Source organism: Annulohypoxylon maeteangense, assembly GCF_022496945.1.
Source record: "Annulohypoxylon maeteangense strain CBS 123835 unplaced genomic scaffold GGS22scaffold_5, whole genome shotgun sequence".
NCBI lineage: Eukaryota > Fungi > Ascomycota > Sordariomycetes > Xylariales > Hypoxylaceae > Annulohypoxylon > Annulohypoxylon maeteangense.
Window position 1 is genome coordinate 74,950 of NW_025953252.1, and position 24,574 is coordinate 99,523.

General features: G+C 49.4%; 10 protein-coding genes across 10 annotated transcripts; 6 read left to right on the plus strand and 4 right to left on the minus strand.

Annotated features, from left to right (window-relative positions):
- Positions 1 to 371: 371 nt before the first annotated feature.
- GGS22DRAFT_157903 (histone deposition protein Asf1) lies at positions 372 to 1,972 on the plus strand. Its single transcript, XM_047960556.1, has 4 exons — positions 372 to 754; positions 820 to 859; positions 930 to 1,238; positions 1,295 to 1,972. Exons 1-4 carry the CDS (start codon positions 646 to 648, stop codon positions 1,683 to 1,685), a joined length of 849 nt encoding a protein of 282 aa, XP_047820296.1. The 5' UTR covers positions 372 to 645; the 3' UTR covers positions 1,686 to 1,972.
- A 1,106-nt stretch (positions 1,973 to 3,078) lies between these two features.
- Positions 3,079 to 5,023, plus strand: GGS22DRAFT_113938 (FMN-dependent dehydrogenase-domain-containing protein). Its single transcript, XM_047958030.1, has 2 exons — positions 3,079 to 3,331; positions 3,433 to 5,023. The coding sequence occupies exons 1-2, from the start codon at positions 3,188 to 3,190 to the stop codon at positions 4,810 to 4,812; spliced, it is 1,524 nt and encodes a 507-aa protein (XP_047820297.1). The 5' UTR covers positions 3,079 to 3,187; the 3' UTR covers positions 4,813 to 5,023.
- GGS22DRAFT_157909 (uncharacterized protein) lies at positions 4,616 to 7,554 on the minus strand. Its single transcript, XM_047960557.1, has 4 exons — positions 7,249 to 7,554; positions 6,161 to 7,068; positions 6,007 to 6,075; positions 4,616 to 5,936 (listed from the first exon to the last, which is right to left on the minus strand). The coding sequence occupies exons 2-4, from the start codon at positions 6,816 to 6,818 to the stop codon at positions 5,092 to 5,094; spliced, it is 1,572 nt and encodes a 523-aa protein (XP_047820298.1). The 5' UTR covers positions 6,819 to 7,068; positions 7,249 to 7,554; the 3' UTR covers positions 4,616 to 5,091.
- On the plus strand, positions 7,286 to 9,611 carry GGS22DRAFT_113887 (uncharacterized protein). Its single transcript, XM_047958029.1, has one exon. It carries the CDS (start codon positions 7,573 to 7,575, stop codon positions 9,250 to 9,252), a length of 1,680 nt encoding a protein of 559 aa, XP_047820299.1. The 5' UTR covers positions 7,286 to 7,572; the 3' UTR covers positions 9,253 to 9,611.
- On the minus strand, positions 9,223 to 11,155 carry GGS22DRAFT_198896 (cytochrome P450; the record flags this gene model as incomplete). Its single annotated transcript, XM_047966202.1, has 3 exons — positions 9,223 to 9,902; positions 9,979 to 10,873; positions 10,934 to 11,155. 3 exons carry the CDS (start codon positions 11,153 to 11,155, stop codon positions 9,469 to 9,471), a joined length of 1,551 nt encoding a protein of 516 aa, XP_047820300.1. The 3' UTR covers positions 9,223 to 9,468.
- A 460-nt stretch (positions 11,156 to 11,615) lies between these two features.
- On the plus strand, positions 11,616 to 14,204 carry GGS22DRAFT_157918 (putative cytochrome P450). The gene is made up of 5 exons (XM_047960558.1): positions 11,616 to 12,107; positions 12,166 to 12,300; positions 12,364 to 12,451; positions 12,517 to 13,450; positions 13,504 to 14,204. The coding sequence occupies exons 1-5, from the start codon at positions 11,856 to 11,858 to the stop codon at positions 13,700 to 13,702; spliced, it is 1,608 nt and encodes a 535-aa protein (XP_047820301.1). The 5' UTR covers positions 11,616 to 11,855; the 3' UTR covers positions 13,703 to 14,204.
- A 36-nt stretch (positions 14,205 to 14,240) lies between these two features.
- GGS22DRAFT_113976 (uncharacterized protein) lies at positions 14,241 to 15,915 on the plus strand. Its single transcript, XM_047958031.1, has 2 exons — positions 14,241 to 15,157; positions 15,216 to 15,915. Exons 1-2 carry the CDS (start codon positions 14,472 to 14,474, stop codon positions 15,616 to 15,618), a joined length of 1,089 nt encoding a protein of 362 aa, XP_047820302.1. The 5' UTR covers positions 14,241 to 14,471; the 3' UTR covers positions 15,619 to 15,915.
- A 288-nt stretch (positions 15,916 to 16,203) lies between these two features.
- GGS22DRAFT_178675 (1-aminocyclopropane-1-carboxylate synthase) lies at positions 16,204 to 17,843 on the minus strand (the record flags this gene model as incomplete). The annotated part of the gene is made up of 3 exons (XM_047963592.1): positions 16,204 to 16,233; positions 16,528 to 17,574; positions 17,640 to 17,843. 3 exons carry the CDS (start codon positions 17,841 to 17,843, stop codon positions 16,204 to 16,206), a joined length of 1,281 nt encoding a protein of 426 aa, XP_047820303.1.
- A 223-nt stretch (positions 17,844 to 18,066) lies between these two features.
- On the minus strand, positions 18,067 to 19,148 carry GGS22DRAFT_113994 (uncharacterized protein). Its single transcript, XM_047958033.1, has 2 exons — positions 18,490 to 19,148; positions 18,067 to 18,418 (listed from the first exon to the last, which is right to left on the minus strand). Exons 1-2 carry the CDS (start codon positions 18,940 to 18,942, stop codon positions 18,119 to 18,121), a joined length of 753 nt encoding a protein of 250 aa, XP_047820304.1. The 5' UTR covers positions 18,943 to 19,148; the 3' UTR covers positions 18,067 to 18,118.
- Positions 19,149 to 24,153, plus strand: GGS22DRAFT_113993 (acetyl-CoA synthetase-like protein). Its single transcript, XM_047958032.1, has one exon. It carries the CDS (start codon positions 19,355 to 19,357, stop codon positions 24,080 to 24,082), a length of 4,728 nt encoding a protein of 1,575 aa, XP_047820305.1. The 5' UTR covers positions 19,149 to 19,354; the 3' UTR covers positions 24,083 to 24,153.
- Positions 24,154 to 24,574: the final 421 nt, after the last annotated feature.

The following is a 24,574-nucleotide window of genomic DNA, read 5'->3' on the forward strand; positions in this document are numbered from 1 at the left end:
GACACACTGTAAAGACAAGCAAAAGATCTGTATTTAAACGCTAGCCTATAGTGGATTAGCGCGGCTCGAACTAGTTGTGGGCAAAAAGGTACGTATCAGCATCTAGTGGAGCTTGGATATGAAGTACCGGACGTATACGATTCCCATACATTGTGTACATAGAGCGATAAAGTATCCTGCACGGACCCTCTGGCGGTACGGCTCCTCCCTGCAATTTTATAGGTACTCATGGATGTATTTTCGTCGATTTTACCTGCCCAGCAGCCAGCGTATATAAGGTACATAGGTACTTAGGTATATGTACCTACATGCACTACATGCAAGCACTGAACGCGCTTTCCCTACAGGAAGCGCGTTTCGTTCTTTTTAAAAAGGACCCCTGCTAATATTGTAAAAAGTCACTTTGTACCTTTTCCAGCTGCTCTTGATCGCTAAATACCCAGTTGCCAGTATCCAAAATAAACAAGTAGACCACCCACCCACCGCCAACCTCTATTTCTCCCCACCGACGACCCCTTCTTCTATCACAACAATTTCGAATCGCACATTTACTGCTGCTTCTTTTTAGATCTTCAGTTTTTCTCGATTTTCTTATTCAAATACAACCCACATTTTACAAGTTCATACACCGCTAGAATCGTCAAGATGTCGGTCGTTTCTCTGCTCGGCGTCAACATTCTGAACAACCCAGCCAAGTTCACCGACAACTACGTGTTCGAGATTACGTTCGAATGTCTCGAGCAGCTTGAGAAGGGTATTTTTCACCACAATAACAACCCACAATTTAACTGAATATAAAATTAATTGACTATGATTTAGACTTGGAGTGGAAGTTGACCTACGTCGGCTCTGCGACCTCGTTAGTACCCATTTTTTGATTTATTATAATATTTTTTAAAATATTTTCCCCTGCTAATTTAGAGCAACAGCGACCAGTACGATCAAGAACTTGACTCCCTTCTCGTCGGGCCAATTCCTGTCGGCGTCAACAAATTTATCTTCGAGGCGGATGCTCCCAAGACCACCCGTATTCCCGATGCCGACATTCTCGGTGTCACCGTCGTCCTTCTGACCTGCTCTTACGACGGTCGCGAGTTCGTTCGCGTTGGATACTATGTCAACAATGAGTACGAGTCGGACGAGCTAAACGCGGATCCCCCTGCCAAGCCTATCGTCGAGAAGATCCGCCGCAACGTTCTTGCCGACAAGCCCAGAGTCACACGCTTTGCCATCAAGTGGTACGTGGAAAACCAATTTATCAATTATAATTATATGCATGCTCACTTACGTCTAGGGATTCCGAGGCATCTGCACCTCCTGAGTTCCCTCCCGAGCAGCCTGAGGCAGATCTCCAGCCCGACGAGGACGAGTACGGAGCTGAAGAACTCGACGAGGATGCCGAAGAGGAGGAGGGAGCAGAAGCCGCAGCCGATAACGCAGGTGAAACTAGTGCCGCTGCCGTCGCAGCTGACGGGGATGCCGAGATGGCAGGTGTTGAGGAGAGTGGAGAGCCTGCCGAGGAGGACGAGTTGTCTGACGAAGGTAGCGTCGACCTCGAGAACGAAAGTGAGGATGATCTTGAGGAGGAAGGCGAGGGCGAAGCTGTCGAGGGTGGCGATGATGCCATGGAGGTTGACGAGAAGCCAGCCGAGTCCGCCAAACCTCAAGAGGTCATGGCCCATTAAGCTTGACTTAATTACAAGTCATGCCTAATTCGAGCAGTTCCTTACGGGTTTACGAACATGTGGTGGTGGTGGTATTCTACACGAAGTTATGAAGGGGTTCGGGATGTATCGGTGGTTGGCGGTTGGTGGTTGGCTAATGACGGGGGCATGACTACTTTGCAGTGGGTGGCTAAACATTGCTTATAGACATTGGCTTCTTGCTGAACAAATACGAAATGATCAATTAACGTTGAATTTCTTCGATTCCTTTCATTGAAGTGGTGTTTGTAAGGCTTACCTTTGATGGGGTCCTTTTTCAATACACATATTGTACATCAACCCAACTTCAAGTAAGCATATCAGGCTTTTCTTATTCTCATTATCGTGATTAACATTCGCTAACAAGCAAATATATCATAGACATCGCTGAAAATTTATTAATACAGACAAAATAGAGATTTCGCACAACGGTCAATATTATACTACATGAACTAGTAGAATTCTGAGGTCTAAACTTCCAAATGCCGGCATAATCCAATATTTTCAGGTATATTTGAATTCGTCTTTTGAAGACATCGCCTACGAGGGAAATATGAATGAGATTGGGTGGTGTGGTGGTCAATTAGGAAAACATGATAGCTAGGGAAGTGATGTAAAGGAGCCTAGAGACAGCAGCAGTCTCTTTCATGTCAGAAAAAGCTATCTCACCTAAGCTCTAGAGAACAAAGAAGTCGGAGACAAGGCTAACTCACATATCACTTTTTGGCTTATGTCAACTATGATCTGTAGAAGCTCTCCTTAGACTTCTTAGCATTCAAGTTGATGATCGATAACTCCACGATCAGTCTCTTAGCGGATGAGTGTCCACATGAGGATATTCTCAACCTCGCAACTATACTGAAAGAGTTTCGGAATAGACTGAAGGTCTCATGCAACAAAATCGATAGCCTTCCTATTTGTCTGCCAAGATTAGTGACCTAATTGGAAACAACGGACCCATGTTAGCCGAAGCTGTTAATCACCAACAACATTAACCTTGGAAGACGACGGATCTTTGCAAGGTCCGTAAAGTCGGACTTAGTATAATAACTGCATCCATACCTAGGTAGGTCTCCAACTTGACCCTAGTTAATTATCAGTCGGCCAATCAGGTTTTGGTCGAACTAATGATATGTTAGTCGATAGGCCAATTGTAAGCGAAATGGCGACATAGGACGACATAAGGCGAGGATTATACTGCGGGGTTGAGAAATACGACGGCATTGATAGGCGCCCCTTTACCGTAGACCTGCCTCGGGAGACCATCCGAGCGAGACCGAGCTCATAACACCTACCTATCTAGTTCGTACCTTATAAATAGGTATCTGCCCACGATAATGAACGACTCGGTTCCTACCACAACTTACCTTCTTCATCTCTATGGCCTAGTAATAGACCCGGGAGAAGCGCATCAGATGTGGAGACTTCATGAACCTTGAGGGTATTGTTGAGAACTGAGATTTACATAAACCTTTATCTAAGCGATGCCGCTGGACGCCGCCGAAGTCGCAAAGCACAATACACTCTCCTCGTGTTGGATCGTGATAAGTGGCAAGGTGTACGACGTAACACCGTATCTCGAACACCACCCCGGCGGAGCAGCGATCCTAGCAAGACAAGGCGGACGAGTACGTACAGCTCGGCTTAACTAACATTCATACTAAAACGACGATCTTGAATCATAAGAAAACGTGGGGAATTATAGGGGTAACTTACTAGTCATAAATAGGACGCCACATCCGAGTTCCGCACCGTTCATCCGCCAGAGGTAGTAGAATATCTCCCGAAAGGTAGCTTCCTCGGCGAAACAGACGCCAAAGCTCTAGCAACCCTCACCATGGCATCCACAAAAAAGCCGACACCGGCACCGGCACCGGAACCGGCAACTCCGCCAGACTCCGTACCCCTACTAATCCCACCCGAAGAACCGCGCACCAAGGAACCACTTCACATAGCGCACGTAGTCACACTCCCGGACTTCGAAACCGCGGCTAAATCCGTCTTCTCGCGGAACACGTACTCCTACATCTCCAGCTCCGCCAACACCGGCTTCTCACTCGCCAACAACCTCGCCTCCTGGTCCCGGATAACCTTCCGCCCACGCATCCTCCGGCCCGTGCAATCCGCCACCCCACACTCCTCAATCCTCACCCACCGCACCCCCCTCCCCATCTACATCTCCGCAATGGGGCATCTCGGCCGCGGGCATCCAGGCGGGGAAGTCGCGCTCGTCCGCGCCGCCGCCAGACGCGGCGCACACGTGCTCCTGAGCACCGTCACAACCCAACCGATCGAGGAAATCGCCGCGGCTCTCGCTGACGAGCAGAAGAAACTCGCACAGACTAACTCGGCGGACGCGGTTTCCCCGTCGTGTCTGCATTTCCAGCTGTACGTCCGCCCCGACCGCGCCGTAACCCGGTCCCACATCCGGCGCGCGAAAGCCGCGGGCGCGAAGACGCTGTGGCTTACGGTCGACACGGCGGTCCTCGGAAAACGGACGCTAGACCGAAGGACACAGGCTCTCGAAGCACTGGAGGCGGGTCTTCCTGATGCGGCGGAGCGCGCGGCGTTGGGGCAGCGGAGTCATGTTAATCAGTCTATGTTCGAGCCGGGGCTGAGCTGGGACGATGTCGCGTGGGTGAAGGCGGAGTTCGGCGGGCCGGTGGTGTTGAAGGGGGTGCAGACGTTTGAGGACGCGAGGATGGCGGTTGAGGTTGGGGTCCAGGGCGTGGTGTTGAGTAATCATGGGGGGAGACAGGCTCATTCGGCGCCGGAGGCGTTGGCTACGCTTTTGGAGATTAGGAGGTATGCGCCGGAAGTGTTGGATAAGATTCAGGTTTTTGTGGATGGGGGGTTGAGGGATGGCGCGGATGTGTTGAAGGCGATTTGTTTGGGGGCGACGGCGGTGGGGGTTGGGAGGCCGTTTTTTTATGCGCTGGGGGCGTATGGGGAGAGGGGTGTTGAGAGGTGTTTTGATATTTTGGCGGAGGAGCTGGTTAATGGGATGCAGCTTTTGGGGATTAAGTCTCTAGACGAGGCGGGCCCGGAGTTGGTTAATGCGAGTCGTTTGATTAATGAGATGTGGCAGCCGGAGAAGAGTCGTTTGTGAGGTTTTATGCCGGATAGACTTGGTAGTAGACAGGTCTGAGTATTAGGGGTTGGAGTTGATGCGATGTATTTTAGGCATATGTATGGCTCCTATGATGCATTTTTATTATGTAGAGGCTGACTGAGATTCTAGATTAGATTGATAGTATCAGAATATTTCTTTCTATTTTTCTACAGAGATTTAATAAAAGGAACATACCAAATATATACAACCCATCCCCCAAACCACCATATATACAAACCTACATCACACACCACCCACACAAACTCACCCCCTCCCTCACCCAATAGCCTCAATAGCCTCAACCGTATGCGTAATCGACACATTCCCCGGACACCCCTTTACATTTAACGGCACTGACCCTCCCACAGTCCTCGTGCTATAATCCACACACCCCTCAAACACAACCCTTGCATGCGTCCAAATATCCCCATTCGTAGCCTCGCACCCCGACCAATCCCCACCATACTGAACCGTCAGCGCACACGTCCCGCTCGTCCAGCCACTATACGCCGTAGTCCCCTTCCCCGGCTTCGGCGGATGCGCCATCCACTGCGTCCGGTTCGTGTAATCGAACGTCGGCGCGAATGCCTGCACGCAGTCGTCGTAGGTTGGGTCTTGGATGTTGCGGTTGACCATGTAATTGCATCTCACGGCGTCGAACTTCGGTAGTGCTGCGGGCGGGATCGGCTTGCGTGTCGGCTGCGATATTGGTGGGAGCGTGCTGCTCCCAGTCGCGGAGAGGACGGGCTGGTACCACTGGGGATAATTCTTCGCATCTAACAGCGGGGCATCAGCGGGTACCGAGGGCACCGGAGTGCCATCGACGTTCGGGTCGCCGTCTCCTAGCGCATCCAAGTCGGAAGTAGATGTCGCTTCTGGTTCACCCGGCTGCAGTTTCTCGGCTTCCTTGTTCTGCTTCGGCGTCTTTCTGTTGTCCCAGGCTAGTGGAAATTCCGGATACACTCCCCACCTTTTCTCCATGAAGCGCGCGGTGGCGAAGTATACAAGGTTATCGTTGGTTTTGGCGGCTAGCTCGGGGCTTTTCCGTGCGAGTAGCTTGGCTGCGCCGGACTTATATGTAGATGTCCATTCGCCGCCGATTATTTGTTTCGTATCCTCGCCTAGATGAACTGTTAATACTAATCTAGTAGGGAGTACTTGGTAGTATCTTGTATAGGTGTAGGTACTTACAGCCTCCTTCACAAATCATCGAGCTATGGTCATTATTGATGTGCATCCACTCATGGAGTGCGGTTGTTGCTATACAAAATATCACGCACGTGTTAGTAGGTTTGATCTATAGGTATACACCGATAACGCGAATATGAGTCCTCAGTCGACATACCTCGAGTCCGCAGATTCTTAGTATTGAGCTTTTTCCTCCCGGTCTTGTCGTTGTCAATCTCCTTCACCTTGTCTTCGTGAGACTTCAGAATGTCGAAAAAGGGCGGACAGTAGTTTATCCAAGGCCACTGTCTCGGACGCTTCGTGGCAGGGTCCCACTGGCTAAGATACGCCGCGCTCTTGGTACCGGTCTCCTTATTGACGCAATCGTTGGCGAAGTCGTCGCAGAAGACGTCGATGTACCGGCTATTCCACCAGTCGGAGAGGCCCCATCCAGGATATGTTTCTGTAGCACGATATAGGGTATCATAGATCCGCTGGTGTTGGCTGGGCTTGAAGTCGGCGGGGCCGAAGTAATCAATAGCAGCTTGCGAGGTGAAATCGATGAGTTGATGCGGGTCGCCTACTGATAACTCTCTATCATCGTAGAAGGCCGCATTGGCGAGCTTCAGGGCATCTTTATGTGCTTGTTCAATAGCCGGTATCTGCCTTTGGGCATCACAGTAGTATATATAGAAAGTTGTCGTGGCGTTGAAAGTTTCTTTTCCATTTTCTCTCTTCCACGTTAAGGTGAACTCATGTGGAGATGGTGATGCTATGGTCAATCCCCACAGAGTAGACAGGATAATTGACGCTGATAACGCATCTGTTCGAACCATATTGCTGTCGTACCGAGTGTGTGAGAGGAAGATACTGACTGAAGAGGAAACTAATCTGAGAATGATACTAGGTATAAGACATCGGGCTTTAATCAAAGAGTCAACGCGACAAGCCGGTCGAACCCTCAAAGATTTATATCCAGAGGCATATTGCCCTGGGTATCAATGCTGCCCGCAGAAGCACGATACATCGTGTCGCGCCTCACAGAGGATTTGGCGATTATTCTTTCGTTGATAATATGGTTATTATCTATGTCATGCGTTAGTCTTGATCGGCGCAATCATTGGATATTTGGTACGATTATGTTGTGTAATGCCCTTCGAGATGATCTCATCCTTATGGCATATGCGGCACAAGAAAAGCGCTGTAGACACAAGAAGTAGCGCTACGAATGCGAAACTCGCGTTGAAGGATTGCTTAGAATCTTACCTCTGTATATCCGAACTTAGCCCAGCCCCTATTTCGTATTGATGGTGTTAGAAAGTATTCATAGTTTTATTTTTGACAATCATGTTGCCTGTTACTATAACTTAGTCATCACTACTAGGCAGCAGGTAACAGGCAACAGAGAAATTCGTATCTTGGACGAGTTACCGTGTCAAGTTGATATGGGCGGAGCTGAAAACAGGCGCCACGTCGTCACAAGTGCACCGGAGTTCCGGAGTTAAAGAATCCACAAAAATACCGGGCGGCTTCCGGCTGCACTTTCCTATTTCTTATTATTCCATCGGGAATCATTTAACCTAATCTAAGATGGCTTTAATATTCAGCCACAGACTAATTTGTAGACTTCTTTTTCTTTTCTCAACAATCATAAATGCGACAAGAGCGCATAGGAATGAGACCAAATTGCACATTGCCATCGTCGGTGCTGGCATCACAGGTGCATCCGTCGCATACCATCTCAATTCGGTCGGGGCAGACACATCAATCGCCATAACAGTATTCGAAAAGGATGCTCAGCTTGGTGGACGTGTTCAGTCTAACCAGTACTATGGTAACCTGGTGGCCGAACTTGGAGCCTTACATTTCTCTGAATCAGATCAATGCCTCATGAGCGCAGTCGACTCTTTCGGCCTGAATAAAAAGCCAGCAAGTCGTCCAGTAGGATTGTGGAATGGCACTGAGCTACTCCATGGAAGTCAGGGCTTGGGATGTGCTGTCGGTGTTGAAGCGGGATCTGGAACGCTGCGAGATCTCATCACCTGGGCAAGTCGTGTCTATTTCCCTCCGCCTCAGGTGCGTGGCATCATCAATAAGGCCAAAGAGGATCTTGTATTATGGGCCACAAGAGTTAGGAAACACGGAGTCTTGGCTCCTTGGAAATTTCATCATGCTTCTGCCTCGGACTTAGAGAGATGGAAGCAATTTGGTAGTGAAAACAATGAGCCTTTCAACAATTTTCAATCCGGGTTAGACAGCGCAGGGCTGTCTGGCGATGTACTCGGATCCACGGAGGAGTACGCAGGTCTTGCGGGCTCAAGATTCAGCCGGGAGGCAGTTGAACCCTGCACCCGCGCCCTCGTCTCACAAAACCTGGATCATGTACGCGCACTCTCAGCGGTTATCTCAGATGATCCGGGGCGTGTCATATCACTTTGGTATGGCAATGTAAGACTGATCGAAGACATGATCAAGCGATCGGGTGCTATCCTCAAGACAGATTCTAGAGTTACACGAATTAAGACTGCGGCGGACCGTCGCTACTCCATCAAGACAGATGGTAACGATAATAACGGCGAGTTTGACATAGTCCTCCTAGCTGGCGGTCCGAACCAAGATCTCTCCTCCATCTTATCCGATGTTCTTCCACCGCACCAGATCCCGGCTCCATCGCACTACACGGAAACACACGTCACCCTTTTCACCACCGAACAACCTCTCCATTTACCACGATCCGAGTCTCCAGAACAAGACGTCGCGGTACCCCAAGGTATCAGTGCAATATACTTCACCAACAACTTCAACTCAAACATGCCAGAACTCCTCCATGCCTACTCCATTTATGCAGCAGGGAACGATGAGGATTGCGAAATCGAATTCGAATGTGATGAGTTCGTCTATCGCCGCGTCCACCGCATCGTTTCCCGAAGCGCGTTAAGCGACACCAATATTGCGCGACTTGCGGGCTTGTCGCTCGAAGCGGGGGAGACGCTCGAGGAAAAGGACATCACAGATGTGCGACGCGCTGCGTGGCCACATGCTTTCCCGATCTACGAAAACCATGGCGATGAGTCCTGGAAAAACATCGAGCTGGCGCCTGGCTTGTTATACCTTGGGGGTGGGGAGAAGCTGCACAGTTCGCTGGAGATGGGATGTCGCATGGGAAGAAATGCCGCGAGGTTGATGCGCGTAATTGGTGAAGAAGCAGGACGGGTACGTGCTTCCGAGGAACTGGAAAATAGACACGATGGTTATGTCAAGGAATTGTGAAATATTATGATGGGAAATCCACCAGCTTATGCATGCTCCCACCGACGAGATAGTGGCTGCTTACTTGCAGCATACCGACGAGATGTACATACACTAGCTACAGTACAAAAGCAAGTAGTAGATACACATCCAAGCCTACGGACTGCATATGATGTACCTACCTTGTAGTAGGTACTTGACATTAGCCCTGCATTCTTGAGCATTCAACACTTCTATCTACGAACCCCTCGCCTTAACCTCCAAATAAACATCCCCAAGCGGCAAAACCGGCGGCATAGTCTGAAAATCCATATAAACATTCTCCGGACGGCCCACGCGTCCCCCTCCCAGCCTAACATCCCACTTACTCACAATATACGCCAACACATCCTTCACCATCGTAGTCCCTAGAGCGCGTCCGGGACACGAATGCTTCCCGAACCCGAAAGTCATGGAATCCAGCGTCGCTGACCCGAACCGGAAACTCGCGTCCGGGTGCGGGTTGCTGCGGTCCTTCATCCACCGCTCCGGGTAGAACTTCCCCGCGTCTTCGATCTCAGGGAATGCGGAGGGCGTGAAGAGCGGGTTCATCGATGCGACTAGTGTTTCCGCGGGGATTATGTGGCCTGTTGAGAGCGTGATTGGTTGGTGCGTTTTGCGGAACCAGGCGACTTGTTACGTATTAGTTCCTGGAGTATTATAGGTGGATGTGAAGGTAGGTAGCTTGGGAAGTATTGGTTTACTTACTGACACTTTGGGGGTTCATGCGCGAGCTTTCCTTGCAGAAGGCGTCCATAAATTCTAGCCGCTCAACTGTCTCCTGCGTCCACTCTTCGAACGGAGCCTGCGCGAGCTCCCGGTCGATTTCTTCTCGTAACGGGATTACATATTGTGGGTATGATGCGAGGTCGATAAGCGCGTGTACGAGGAGCACGTTTGGTCCGTGTATAGCTGCGAAGCACAATGTGTTGTGGTCTTTGACGATTTGTGATGTTACATATTCGGGGTTCTCGGCATAGTTGTGTCTTTGGAGTAGCCACTGGACAAGTCTGCCCGACTCTAGCGGTTCTGATGTCTCAGCGCTCCCTGTTAGTTTTTGTTGGATTAGAGGTCGGACAGAAGCTTCGATGACCCTTTTCGAGTCGTCCAACATCCTTTTATAAGGCATGAAGGGTGCGATATAGGGGCGAAGGAATTTCGGAAACTGCCGAAGCCAAAATGAAAACATGATGACAGCGATAGCGTGATCGATAGAGGCCTTGAGCCAAGTCTTGTCGCGATTCAGGGGTGCACCGACAATGAACCTCCCAATCACCCGGCCTACAATCTGTACGAGATCCTGTTGCACTTCGATGCGTGTCCACGTATCCGAATGGGGAAGTACTTGATCTCCAGAAAGTTTGGTTTCTTCCTGGAGGGCCGAGAAGAAGTCACCAACCCCTCTGGGAAGATCGTACTTCACACTGGCAGCTAATTCTTTACTCAAGTCTCCACTACCGACGAGTTTGGTGGAAAACCGAGTTTCCATATTACCAGTAGCGGAAATCTGCGCGTCCGGGCTGTTTTTGAGCTCCTCCACGCAATGAAAGGGAATAACAACGGTGGGGTCGAAGAATGCCGTCATATATGGCTGTCCAGAATACTAGAGTTACACCAATTGAGCATGTGTTTATGAAAAAGGGGCATATATGGCAGTACGTGCCTTTAAGTTGGCTTCCTTCATAACCTGACGAAAATCCCCGAATCGTGGACCCCTCACAAGTGGAATTCCAGGAGCATTCAGCCTGCGGGCGTTCTCTGATCTATGGACGAGATAGACTGCAAGAAGCGTGGCTAGAATGATTGAGTTTAGGACCACCCATGGCCTCTCTGTGGCTGCCACAAAGACCAGAGTTATGAGCCGAGATTCAGAAACGCCACTCATCTTCGTTAATTCCAGGTATGTGATAATTGAGCCCGGATGATGACCCGATTGATTATGAAGGTATGCCAACTGAACTTGTAAAAGGGGGGGAGCTTGTCTTATACACAGTAATTCTTCAACAGATCTCGCACTGTATTTAATTACTATCCTTGGCTATGTGATACTTCAAGTATAAGTATTGCATGCAACCTGAGCAGGATGGAAAAAGGAGACAATCTTTGTTTTTAGATCTATTTAATACGTTGATATCATTCTTGTACGATCATCGGCAATAACTCTGGGGGCCGATGCCTTGACCGTCTTAAGAGGACGGGAATCTGAACTAGGAATTACATCTTAAGGGGGCAACTTGGAATTTAAATACTACCTAACTAACAAACTGGCTGCGGTGGATTAGTAGGGACTTTCTGGTATGGGGGGCGCACTGATGGTACCTAGCTGTTTTATATTCGGCCACCGAAAATGTACGAAAATCGCCTAAAATGAAAACCCATAGCCTACGATATCGCTAGCATGGGTTTGACACAGCCTTCATAGGAAGAGCTTCGATAGATTACGTCAGTTTTTCTACAACACCAACATCTAAGTTCTTATATAACCCCTCTATATTGGAGTCAGGCCTCTTTCTATTATTTCGTCGTTCTAATCAACTTTGAGGTCTGAAGCCATTGGTTTCCAAGGTTCCTTCCAGCTAAAAGCAATGTTCCTCTCCGTTCCATTTATCCCTCCACAATATGTGGACAAGCTCGTGATATCATCTGAATTGAACGGTCTCACGCCAACTCCGACCGCTGCCGGTCTCGTTACTGCTCTCTTCGGTATCTTCTTTCTCGTCAATTGGCCACCGTCGCCATTTGAACGTGTAGGAAAGATATGGCTACTTTCATTCCTCTCCGGCTGGAACGCCATGACATTTACAATGGAGAAACACATTGCGGAAGGGTACACGAAGGTTAGTGAATAAGACAAGTAAAGCTCATATCTACTGTGAGGCTCACAAGACCCCCTAGGTCATAAAGAGGTCTGGCAAGCCGTTTGTGATGAAATGGTGGGCAATGGATTACGTTTTCCTACCACCGAAATACCTTCATGACTTGAAAAGAGCGGATACGCACGAACTAAGCTTTTTCGAAAACATTAGTAAGGTAAGTAGAACTATTCTATGAGCTATATCATCACATAACAGCTAGAATCTCTGAGGGTATCAGGCTTTTAGTTTGTATGCATCTGTTGATGACCTCTACTCATCCGAACTGATGATCGATATCGTGAAAAGGGGTATCAACACAAACCTTCGTTAGTCCCCATGTTTCCATTTCAGATAACTTGTGCGATCAACTGAGGTTAACCTGGCATATTAGGCCAAATTATACCTCTTTTGGATGAAGAAAGCAATCATGCATTTTCCATGGAAGTCGGTACCGCAACAGACTGGAAACCCTTCATAGCGGCCGACCTCTCCGGCAGGATCATGCATCGCAGTACAAGTAGGATACTCATTGGAACGGAACTTTGCCGTAACGAGTCTTACCTGAAGACTTCGCAGAAACTTGCGGATTCAATCTTTATCCACGGCCTCGTTATGTCCATGCTACCATTTAGGTCTATTTTCCGCAGCTCATACGACTTCCTCTTCACTCGCTTCCACCTCAGAAACCTTCGGAAAGCGATGGAAGTCATACTCCCCGTAGTGCAAGCACGCTTTGACGAATTCCAGGCACGGGAATCATCGAGCGAAAAAGACCACACTAAGCCTCTGGACGCCATAGAATGGAGTCTCGAGTTCTCAAAGGGGAACGCAAGAGAGCACAACCCGCGCTGGATCGCGCTTTCACTCCTCCACAACATCTGGGCCGGCAGCTCAGCGCCCGGAGGACTCGTAACACAAATGGTCTTCCAAGTCCTGACGGAGCCACAATATCTCGAGCCCCTGCGCGCAGAGGCAGAGGCAGCTCTCAGGCCTCACGGCTACACCGACAAGGCTTTGGATAACATGCCGTTAATGGACTCGTTCATACGGGAACTCAACAGGGTCTATCCTACGGGAGCGGTTACATGTGCACGTACCGTCATGAATCCCGGTGGTTTCCGGTTCCATGACGGACTCCATCTGCGACAAGGCACTAAGATCGCGGTGCCGGCGCTTGCTATTCAGACGGATCCAGAAAACTTCGATGATCCACTTACTGTCGATGCGTTCCGGTTTGCGCGTCTCCGCGAGGCCGCTAGTGATAATGTCGGAGACGAGGGTGAACATAATTGGGGCGCGGCGACGGCCTCGGAGACGAATCTAGCGTAAGTACCTACCTAGTTGGTCCACTATTTGCCCCCGGCTAACGATGAAATAGTTTCGGATACGGCAAACACGCGTGTCCGGGTCGTTTTTACGCCGTGCGGAAAGCGAAGCTTATTTTCAGCAAGCTCATTTTGGAGTACGATTTGAAATGGGAGGGTGTGAAGACGAGGCCGCCGAGTTTGTCGGTGAATGGGCAGTTCGCGCCGAATCAGTCGCAGAAGATATTCCTGAGGAAGAGGACTACTACCTAGTATAGAACGATAACCTAGGTGGGTGGCGTAAATGCGAGCGGCTTACATGGTAGTTTATTTTGGAATTCCCCTACCTCTGACTGGACTATGAGATTCTTCCCTGCGTGGTCAGGGAAATGAAGCTTCTGCACGACTTGCATGATATCTATCTATGGGGAACGTATGGACGTCGGTCTAGAATAGATTGATGATTCGATGAGTATAGGTACCTAGTAGATGCTTCTTTCTAGGTATCTGCGTATCCCTTAATTTCAGTAGGTAGGTGGGTAATCACGTTGGAGCAAGGAGCTGGAAGGAGGATTCCCTTACTTGTTCTGGAGCAAATCTCATGATAACCTGTTGGTCGGTAACACAGAAGGGATTTTTGGGAGGTATCTGCTTCCACACCGTTTTTGCTGCCACACTGCTGGATAGGGCTAATAACCCGCATGATTACAGCCAATAGACGCGGGTATCACTTCGGCCTCCGGGGTGGCTGGTCGGCAACCGAGTACTTCTAGACCCTATCCTCTCCCAAAAAGTATAATGATTTGTTTAGTAATATTCTGCAATCCCACATCTCATCACGCTAGCCAACGCCAACGAACCTCAGCTACGGTGAGATCCTAGACATCGTTCTAGTGGTGTTGATGCGTGTGAGATGGATGACATAAGGCCAGTATCCCGCCCTAGACTATAGTTAGCTTTCTCTTCTTTTTACCGTCAGATTTCGTTGTTTGTATCAAACGACGATCTCAATTTTCATCCTGTATAGGACACGCCAGCCACGATGGGTCTATTCGATCTCCCTCCCGGCACCGACCCCGACACCTATCCGGCTTCGCACAACCCGGACGGGACTCCAGGAGATTTCAACAGTCCCGTTAATAGCGCAAAACTGTTCTATATAGTCGGCCCAATTAGCCTGGTGCTGGCCGTCGTTGCTTCATTTCTCAAGATCTATATCCGCGCCTTTGTGCACAAGAAATTCGGTATCGATGATGGGCTTACTCTCATCGCCCTGGCGTTGCAATGCGTGCAGGTCGGCTGGGTTATAGACGAAATGAAGCACGGCGCCGTTAGACACATGTGGGATATGTCATGGACCAAGTTTCTCAAAGTCCTCAGGTTCCAGGACGTTAACGGGGCGATTCAAGCATTCGCGTTCATGGTTGCGAAGTTGTCTATCGTTTTTCTCTTTTACCGTATCTTCTCCCCGAAAACTTTCTACAAATGGGCAATCATTGTCTGCGGTATAATTGTCTTCGTCGGTTACGCAACATTGGCCATTGCGTCGCTCTGCGTTCCTCTCGAAGATGGGCCAACGGTTCTTTTCAGGGTGAGCGAGACTATCGGTGCCGTGGGCTTGGTTACAGATGTCTATCTCGCAGTTTTGCCTATCGCAGCTATTATGTCTCTAAATCTGCCCCGAAGGAGGAAGATTGGTGTTGCTGCTATATTTGGTGCTGGATTTCTGTAAGTCCTGTCTCTTGTCTTTTCCAATTCGTCCTAAACTAACCGATCTGCAAAAAAGGGGTATTGCCATGGCTGCACTTTCTGCTTACTATCGCATATCCCCATCTGAAACCAACAACACCACGGACGACACCTACACCTTCACGAAGCGGATTACTGTTCAGGTGGTCGAGCTCGACATAGCTATCATCATCGGATGTGTACCCATCTTCCCGGGTCTCCTCCGAGAAACTATTGTCACCACCTGGATTAGCAGAACTTTCGGTTCTATGACTCGACTCGTCAAGAGTCGAGGCTCCGTGACCAGCCACTCGGAGAGCTACTACAACCTGTCTGGTCATCATCATCCAAGCTCGTCCAAATCTGCTGTCCCAATTCCGCTTGAGCAAGTGCATACAGACGAAAGAAAGACATATGCAGTGCGGTCATGGGCAGACACTCGATCCGAATCGCCAGTTTGAATACGGAAAGATTGCTTAAACTAGGTATCGTCTAGAGGAGTGGAAACGCTCATAAGTTTTCTTCGGGCAATCCCTTTCGGCGAGACGGATAATGACGACAAACAATAATAAGATTGGGAATAATGGATGTGTACTTGTAAAATCGAGAAATGTTATTATATGATATTGGACGGGTCAATAGCGTCGGAACCAGATATAACTATTTATAGCCGTTCTATTATATGTAGATCTTGAGAGTGAATAATGGAATACGACCGCTAAAAAAACTAATTTTACAAATCCAATCGCTAAATGCCCTGTAAAAATTAGCAACTCAGTGCTCGAGGGCTGTTTAGCGCTAGAACTGTAGGCGGTTGTAGTGAGCAATTATAGTGGGTTATTTTGCCTAACTAGCGCCCTCTTGGTTCAGCAACAATTCAACAATAATTCAACGGCTCCTTAAAATGAAGCTTTTTAATTATATCTATAATGTAGAGTATATGGTACGAAGTATATGGATCTAAGACTCTTTGAACGAAAAATTGAATAAAAGAAACCATGTTAATATCGAACTAGGTACCTAGGTAGGTACCCACCTAGCTATCACTAAGCGGTTGTTAACTTAGAAGCCCCTAACTGTACGAAATTACAGTGAGTTTAGTGGTAATATATAGTGCGTGTGCAGCACTAATTACAGTTTGTAGTCAAAGAGCCCGCCATCGAATGTAGCCCAAAACGAGTCGATTCGTATCTTCAATAGTATACACGATCCAAGAACCCTCAAACGACCCCCAATCAATTCCTCAGAGCCGTACGTCTGAAAGCACGAACCTCACCACCCGCCCTCACCTTCGGCGGCAAATACGAACGCACCTCCTCCACCCCAACACAACCACCATCCCCCCTAACCCCCCTCCCATCCCCAAGCACCCCCGCCATCCTCCGCATCGCCTCCCTCAACTCCTCCTCCGGCACCGCAAACCCGACCCTCATCCACCCCTTCTCACCTTCCGGTCCATGATACGCCTTCCCAGCACTCACCAACACCCCCGCGCCCTTCAACCTCTCCACCACACTTTCCTCCTCCTCCCACGTCTTTACCTCCCCCGCCAGACGAGCGAACAGGTATAGGCCCGCATTACACGGCACATAAGCCACCCCAAACTCCCTAAAGAACCCCGTCAGGACCCCATACGCGCGACCCAACCTATTCGAATTCATTTTGATAAGAGAAGGTAACTCAGGCGCGGTAAGCAACCTCGTAACGAAAACAGCGCTGAGCGCCGAAACCATGGTATTAGCAGCCAGCGCCAGCGCGACGACCATCTCCTCATTAGCCTGGGAGATCGTGCACCCGAGACGCAGGCCGCTTTGCCCGAAGTCCTTGCTCGTGCTCCAGACGACATGGACGCGGTTTTTCGCTGCGCCGATGGCGTCGAGGTCGAGGGACAGGACGGAAGTGAAAGGGGTTGGGGAGGGGAGGTCGGGGGTGTGGAATGTGGTGAGTGCGTACACTTCGTCGGAGATGAAGTGCAGGTTGTGCTTTGCGCAGAAGCGGAGACAGTCTGCTAGCACGTCCTTGGGGTAGCAGATTGCGAGGGGGTTGTGTGGGTTTGTGATCATGAGGGCGCGGATGGGGTGTTGGGATGAGCGGTAGGCGGTTTCTAGGGCGGGGATGAGTTCGGTGGAGGAGAAGGTCGAGGTGAGGGATGGGAGGACGACGGATATTGGAGTTACTTGCGGGCGCACGCGCATGGTGAAGTCGAACCCGTTCCAGTACATCCCCGGCATCAGGATGCCGTCTCCGGGCTCGCAGATGTTGTAGAGGAGTGCGTCGATGCATGATGCGGCGCCAGGCGCGGTTGCTAGGTGGGAGGGAAGGACGGGGACGGCTGGAGAAAAGTAGGTGTTGAAGAATCCCGCGAACGCGTCTAATAGATCGGGATCGCCTGCGAACCCTCGCGGGTAGGAAAAATGCTGGAAATGTATTTTAGCCATGTCTTTTAGAAATCCTATCTATGATCTAGGGTTACCCAACATACTCGAGCATCTAGTTGTTCTAGAATAGCCGTCTTGCAAATCTCGATTAATTCTGGTCTCATAAGCCAGTTCTCGGCCGTAGAAAGATCGATGTTGGTATTGTTTTGGATCTTCCTCTGTGCTACTGCTGCCTTGATCTTAGGCATGACAGCCTCGACATTATCCCATCCTCGCTTAGAAAGGCCATAATGCGAAGGTGCTAACATGTCTAGAGAGAAACTGTACCTAGTACCGTCTCAGTTTAGGTCTGTTGTAGTCCTGAAGTGGTCCCGTTTTAGAAAGATTCGACTAGTGTATGCCTCAATATGTGTCTACAGTATATATTTGAGATATTCCAATCCCCCCGGACCCCGATCCTTTCTAGTTCTTAGCTGTTGATTTGATTTCCAGGTTGATACGGTAGTAATTTGTGGCAAGGAATTTGCAATGCGAATTATACAAGGTCGAACCAATATCGACAGTGAGGAAGCTCAGATTTAATCTATAACCCGTCTCCTCGGCCAAATACGGGGGCAAATAGGTAATCGTGGCTAGCCCAGATGATAAACATGGTCCATCTAACAAGTAATATCACGCATGGGAGAGCATTCCCATCTTCCTGGATGCTTATTCCTGTTATCCATTCTAAAAAAGCCATTACCGGCCCCCACATCGTAGTAAAGATGAAGGCCCCGATCTTAGTCCATTGTGCATCAGGGGGATTATAACACGCCATCTCCGATAGGTACTGTTGATATTTTGGTGGAAGACGGGCTTCCTCCCCACCTTGGACAAGGAGATCCTAATGCGAGGAAATAATTAGCTTACTAGGCAGGTATTGTTTTAGAGATAGTACCCTCATTCCCGTCTTACCTTGTACCGTCTGCTCGGTGCGGGCCAAGGTTGTCTTCTCATGGCGGTCGCTAAAGTCCGGAGTAAGATTGGATGGCCAATCCTTTGGCTATCCTCGGCCTCCAAAGCTTCACCACGAACGGATATGTCCCGATAAGCAGTACCGCCACCCTCGGAAGCCAGAACATGGCGGTACTGATCCTGGGTGATTAAGTACGCGAGTCCGACAAGATCGGGCGTAGCGCATTTTTCGACTACGGCTTCGATGCAGGTGCGCGGCACAATAGAACTAAAGGACGGTTCGGAGTACGGCAGACCAGGGATCTCCATGGCCAGGATCCATCCCGGTATCCGAACTCGAACGGTATCAAGTGGTACGATGCCTCGGCCACCGGTAAATTTCGCGGAGCTCATGTTAGATCCATACGCTAAATACCACACCAGCTCGGGTTGCCTCGAATGCGTGTCCGTCATCGCTGCAGTCCGGAGCTGCGACCGGAAAACGTGGCGATTTCGATAACTCAAACACCGGCGATACCGGCTGTGCAATAGCACCGGAACTGACTGTTATGATAAAATTACGGGTCAAATCTAAGAGTTCCAGATGAGCCCCTTTATTTATATCCCGTAGGCATCGAGCTGATAGATCCTTCCGAACTCCGGCGTCCGCCCGCCGGTCCGTTTTCCATTTACCTACTGGGTACCTAGGCATCCTAAGGACGTCCAGATCGCTAGCGAAATTAGAATGTGTGTAGTGCAACGTAGATGGAATATTGTAAAACCATCGCGCTTTAGATAAGATGAATTGCGTCAGTCTGTACCTAGATTCGATGTGAATCTGCAATTATTACTGGCACGTTTATTACAGATTTCCTAGTGTATCGCAATGTCTGCTGTTGGTAACAACAGCCTTTGCGTCCCAAGGGACTTCGTTCTTTCTGCTATTTCGACGGCTCTTGACAAGCCTCAGTCGGCATTAGTTCTAGAGACTAGTTTCATCAGTAATGGCGGCGATTCTATGTCATCGATTCGATTACAGGCTAGCCTTCTTGACCATAACATACAGCTCTCGATATATGCAATCTTTTCAGCTAGCAGCTTGCTTCTTCTTGCCGAATGTCCCCGAGTCATAGAGTGTCCCGGATCCGAAACTTTACTCTCCACAAGGAATAATGACTCGTCATTTCACGATCAGATATTGCCTGGGAGCAAGCGGGCTGCTGCAAGTCCGGGTCCCGATGTGCGCGATCATTACCCCAAACGCCACCGTACATTGAGCGCGGGGAAGCATCTCATGCATGAGAGGTATCCCATGACCGAGATGCAGCTGTGTTTAATCCGCTCTAGTCAAGAGAACCCAGGTCGCAATATTATATCATGTCTCAAAAAATGTCCGTTGGGGCAAATACCTGCGTTAAAAGAAGCGTGGAAACACGTTTTGAAATTGGAACCTATCTTTAATGTCTCTTTCGACGTGGGCGACCTTGAAGGTTGGATGTATGAGAAGGAAGGGGAGATTCCGTTTATCTGGGAAGAGATAGACGTTACGGACGAGATCTCATATCGCAAAGAGCTTTCCCGTCCCCCGCTTAGAGAAGTCGCTTTTAGCACAAGTTTCAAAGTCTTGATCCGCCGACATGCAATCCAGGCCGGGTGCGAGGCTGAAGATGAAACCACTGTAGTATGGCGACTCCACCACGCTTTGGTAGATAATATATCAGCTGGATTGATACTGTCGAAAGTTCAAAAAGTGCTTGCTGGCGAGAGGGTCGAGGCAGGTTATTCGTTCCCCAAGTTTTCCTTACAACTCCAAGCGCTGCAGGAACGGGACTCCAAATCAGCTAGCGCCTTTTGGGCTCGCCAGGCCAAGGAACATCCGTCTCCAGCTACAGAACTACTTATTCCACCTCCCATCAATGCTCACGAGGCTCACAGAACTCATGAGGCTCACGCGCCGGGTTCTGGCCGAATTTGGTCGGACTTTTCTCCTGATAGGCTTATGGAGGTGGCCAAGCAGATGGGGGTCACTACTGCTTCTCTATACCATACTGCTTGGGTATTAGTGATGGCGAAATACACCAATTCCGACCATGTATGTCTAGGAACCGTTATTTCTGGTCGAAGTCTTCCAATCAAAGGGGTCCAATCAGTCGTGGGGCCGATAATAAACACACTTCCGCTCTCTGTTTCTCTCGAACTTCACGAATCGGTCGGCACTCTCGCCCGTAGAGTTTGTAGCTCGCTGCTAGACTTGACCTCATTCCAGTGGAGCACACCGGATCATGGGTTCTGTCGCAAATTCTCCTCGGCCGTTAACGTGATATCGGAAATGCCAGCTCCCAGCTGCGTCGTCTCCGACTTCCCCATTCAGATCGATATTCAGGGCCACGGTCGCATCGGCATTAGCTACGATACTCAAGCCTATTCGGAAGCAAATATGCATCGTTTAAGTGAAGCCTTGGGCGACACCCTAAACGCGATCCAGGAGCCGGGTGCTACGGTCATGTCATGCCTCGCCTCTATTGTCAGTGTGTCGCAGCTGAAAGTCCTAGCAGATATGGGAAATTGGACGGCTGAATCTACCAGGCACACATTTTACGAGGATAGTCTCGTCTCTCTATTTGACCGTGTTGCCACAACAGGATCTGAAACTATCGCGGTGGAACACTGCTCTCGCGTTCTAACGTATGGTAAGTTGCATGAGCAGTCGACTTGCGTAGCGCAACAACTAGCAATATATGTCGATCCTGGGGACGTGATCTGCGTACATGCTGATGGGACACCGGATTGGATAATTGCCATTTATGCTGTCCTGAAGGCTGGCGCGACATACTGCCCTCTCGACCCGACCCAACCAAGCGCAGTCCGGGCCCGAAACTTAGCGTCGGCTGGTGCAAAGATGTTTTTAACTGGAACTATCGCAGCCAAGGCAACCGCGCCGGCTTCATGCGAGTTGTGCCTCTCGGTGGAAGAGTTGTTACTGAAGAAAAGTAACTCCGAGAAACTCAAGGCATTTCGAACACCGCAGTCAGATTCCATTGCTTATATATGTCTCACATCAGGATCAACAGGCATGCCTAAGGCAGTCCAGTGTCGCCATAGGAGTTTAGTGGCATTTCAAACGCCTTTGGAGGTGCGTCTCTGTGCACGTCCCGGCTGGCGCATTGCACAATTCATGTCGCCGGCTTTCGATGGAAGTATACACGAGATCTTCTCCGCTCTTAGTTATGGCGCGACTCTAGTGCTCAAAAATAGCACACAACCGTTCGAGAATTTAAAGACAAGTGACGCAGCCATCCTCACACCTTCTGTGGCCAAGGTACTCCGTCCTAAAGACTTCCCTGGTTTAAAAGCCGTATACCTTGTTGGGGAAGTAGTACCTCGGGTTGTCTGTGATACCTGGGCTAACGAAGTTCGTCTCTTTAATATGTACGGGCCGACTGAGGCTACATGTGGCGCCACAATAAAGCGGTTAACGGCGCGGGAACCGGTGACACTCGGGCGACCTAACCCATCAACGCGGCTGTATATACTGGACAGCCGACAACACCTCGTTCCTTGGGGTGTCGTGGGTGAAATTTATCTTGCCGGGGTTCAAGTTTCTGCGGGATATGCCGGGCTGCCAGATGAGACAGCAAAACGTTTCCTGCCCGACATAATTAACCCTCAGTTTAGCGGCGACTTTATGTATAGGACTGGAGATCGAGCTCACTGGGACGACAGTGGGGAACTTGTTTTCCTTGGTCGGCGAGATAGGGAAATCAAGCTGCGAGGATTCCGTGTCAACTTAGACGACTTGGAAACACAGCTCAAGCTAGCCGACGAACGGTGTACTGAGGTAGCGGTAGCTCGTCAGAAAGACCATCTCGTTGCCCTAGTTCAACCGGGTGATCTGGACTTAGAGAAGTTCACGACGCAGGTGCGTGCACATATAGCCATCCACGCACACCCTAGACATATTTTAGCCGTGGAAAGTTTTCCCACGAATAAGATCGGAAAGCTGGACTATAATGCTATCTCGGCGATTAGCTTCACGGGATCAAAGATCACAGCCAAGAATCCGTTGCGCACCACCTCTGAACGAATAGTCGGAGAAACTGTGCGGAAAATCCTCAAATTGTCCACCGATCATAACATCGATGGTGATGCCATCTTAAGTAATCTGGGCGTAAACTCCATTACGGCGCTTTCTCTAGCCCATCGGCTTTCTGAATCGTTTCGGCAGCGGATCCCGGTTGGAGTGATTCTGAACTCGAAAACTATACGGGACTTATCGTGCGTATTGGGAAAATGGTCAGTGTCAGATGAACCTCCCAACGGTAAAACATTGGGAAAGTACGGTGTTTCGCCGATTGAGAAAGAATGGTGGCACAGGTACCAACGAGGGGGCGAAAATTCCTCCTTAAATGTTACCTATGCTTGTAGGCTTCACGTGTCTCTAGATACGGCAAAACTAGTCGCAGCCTGGAATAGGACGCTGGAGAGACACTACATCTTCCGTTCTAGGTATCGATCCTCTGACGCCAACGGCTTAGTTAGGGAGTACGCCAAACACCCGCCAACTGTGGCCGTAGTCAATGATATAGACATACCTCACGATACGAGTATTCCATTCGACCTTGACAGCGATGACGACATCGTCCGTGTTCTTGTTTCCCCGACTCACATGCTGGTCGTTATCAGCCACATAGTCTGCGACCTAACAACTCTGCAAATGTTGTTGAATGAAGTAGCGCAAACCTATCAGGATAAAGAATTACCGCCCATCGATAAAACGTACGCCCAAACAATATGGTCTCAATCAGCGCCGCCGCGCTATCTTTCATTTTGGACAGACTACCTCGCCAAGGCCGCGCGCTGCCCCTTTTCACTAGGGAGTAGTAGAACACCACTAAAAACATGGGCGGGAACATCGCAGGTCTATCAACTCCCAGAAGAGATGTATGAGGTGATGCTAAATTTCACCGCACAAAAAAAGATGACTATGCATCAGCTTGCTCTCGCTGCGGTGGCGTTGGCGCTACAAGATAGTGATATAAAATGCGACATTACCCTCGGCGTGCCTTACATGAATCGCAATTCGGGAGATGACCTGGACGTAGTAGGTCTCTTCGTAGAACCCCTGCCAATCAGGATCCGATACCCACTACTCGATGTCCCGGAGTCGCTGGCATTGCTACGGTCGACTTTACCAGGCCATGATTCGTTCCTAGACGCCGTGAAGAGATCTAGCACGGCAGCGCTATCACATGCTATACCGTGGCATCAGCTGCTTGCACAGGCCGGCTATATCGGGGAGAACGTCTTGGATAATCCATTCTTTGATGCCATGGTTAGCTTCCACGAGGCTGATCAGGAATTGCGCTTTCCCCTCCCCGGAACAAATTTTGTGCCTACTTATGCGGAAGGAGCTAAGTTTAAGCTCATGGCTGAGTTCACGGCGCGGAGCGATACAAAGCTCATGCTCCGGCTAGAGTACAGTGCAGAGTGTTTCACGGGAAAAGATATGGATGCGTTGAAAGGGCTTGTATTGGGGGCTCTAAGAGGATTGGTGGCGGAGGAGGGTTATCATGTGATAGCAGGCAGGCTGAGGGAGTTAAGGGAAAGGGAGTAAAAGATATTGTATTTTTTAAGTTTCTAAGTTTAATCCGAAACGAGTAATTTTTCATTTAAATTCTTCGATTACGTAACTATATCCTGCATCATATGGCTTGATTGAAACCTTCCAACTGTTCTAATCATAGTAAATCCTTACTAATACAACACTCTTTCCTCATATATCCGTCGTACATGGGTAGGTACGTAATCCAACCCCTTTAACAACAGATTGCGCGCGGATAAGGTTTGTGATTTACATATTGTACAACGTGATAAGATTAGATGAGGGCGCATTCTAGCGATCGCCAAGTCCTGACGGCGCTCCTTCGGATACACCCCGAAAAAATACGTTAGGCTGACTGATTGAATACATACCTCAATAACCTGTGTTACGATTTTTAATAGTCTGGATTTCGGGTTATGTGTTGGTATAATCAAGCAAATGTACCCACCGGGCGATAAGTACATTCATTTATGTGGAAATTTGCATGAGGAGAACAGTAGGTAG

What these genes read in the sequence shown, in the direction of transcription:
- GGS22DRAFT_157903 (XM_047960556.1), top strand. Translation starts at nt 646, where the DNA reads ATGTCGGTCGTTTCTCTGCTCGGCGTCAACATTCTGAACAACCCAGCC. An exon ending in TCTCGAGCAGCTTGAGAAGG is followed by an intron (nt 755 to 819) that starts GTATTTTTCACC and finishes ACTATGATTTAG; the next exon opens with ACTTGGAGTGGAAGTTGACC. An exon ending in TACGTCGGCTCTGCGACCTC is followed by an intron (nt 860 to 929) that starts GTTAGTACCCAT and finishes TTAGAGCAACAG; the next exon opens with CGACCAGTACGATCAAGAAC.
- GGS22DRAFT_113938 (XM_047958030.1), top strand. Translation starts at nt 3,188, where the DNA reads ATGCCGCTGGACGCCGCCGAAGTCGCAAAGCACAATACACTCTCCTCG. An exon ending in TAGCAAGACAAGGCGGACGA is followed by an intron (nt 3,332 to 3,432) that starts GTACGTACAGCT and finishes AGTCATAAATAG; the next exon opens with GACGCCACATCCGAGTTCCG.
- GGS22DRAFT_157909 (XM_047960557.1), bottom strand. Translation starts at nt 6,818, where the DNA reads ATGGTTCGAACAGATGCGTTATCAGCGTCAATTATCCTGTCTACTCTG. An exon ending in TAAGAATCTGCGGACTCGAG is followed by an intron (nt 6,076 to 6,160) that starts GTATGTCGACTG and finishes TATTTTGTATAG; the next exon opens with CAACAACCGCACTCCATGAG. An exon ending in GATGATTTGTGAAGGAGGCT is followed by an intron (nt 5,937 to 6,006) that starts GTAAGTACCTAC and finishes CAGTTCATCTAG; the next exon opens with GCGAGGATACGAAACAAATA.
- GGS22DRAFT_113887 (XM_047958029.1), top strand. Translation starts at nt 7,573, where the DNA reads ATGGCTTTAATATTCAGCCACAGACTAATTTGTAGACTTCTTTTTCTT.
- GGS22DRAFT_157918 (XM_047960558.1), top strand. Translation starts at nt 11,856, where the DNA reads ATGTTCCTCTCCGTTCCATTTATCCCTCCACAATATGTGGACAAGCTC. An exon ending in TTTTCGAAAACATTAGTAAG is followed by an intron (nt 12,301 to 12,363) that starts GTAAGTAGAACT and finishes TGAGGGTATCAG; the next exon opens with GCTTTTAGTTTGTATGCATC. An exon ending in GGGTATCAACACAAACCTTC is followed by an intron (nt 12,452 to 12,516) that starts GTTAGTCCCCAT and finishes CTGGCATATTAG; the next exon opens with GCCAAATTATACCTCTTTTG.
- GGS22DRAFT_113976 (XM_047958031.1), top strand. Translation starts at nt 14,472, where the DNA reads ATGGGTCTATTCGATCTCCCTCCCGGCACCGACCCCGACACCTATCCG. An exon ending in ATATTTGGTGCTGGATTTCT is followed by an intron (nt 15,158 to 15,215) that starts GTAAGTCCTGTC and finishes TCTGCAAAAAAG; the next exon opens with GGGTATTGCCATGGCTGCAC.
- GGS22DRAFT_113994 (XM_047958033.1), bottom strand. Translation starts at nt 18,942, where the DNA reads ATGACGGACACGCATTCGAGGCAACCCGAGCTGGTGTGGTATTTAGCG. An exon ending in CACCGAGCAGACGGTACAAG is followed by an intron (nt 18,419 to 18,489) that starts GTAAGACGGGAA and finishes TCCTCGCATTAG; the next exon opens with GATCTCCTTGTCCAAGGTGG.
- GGS22DRAFT_113993 (XM_047958032.1), top strand. Translation starts at nt 19,355, where the DNA reads ATGTCTGCTGTTGGTAACAACAGCCTTTGCGTCCCAAGGGACTTCGTT.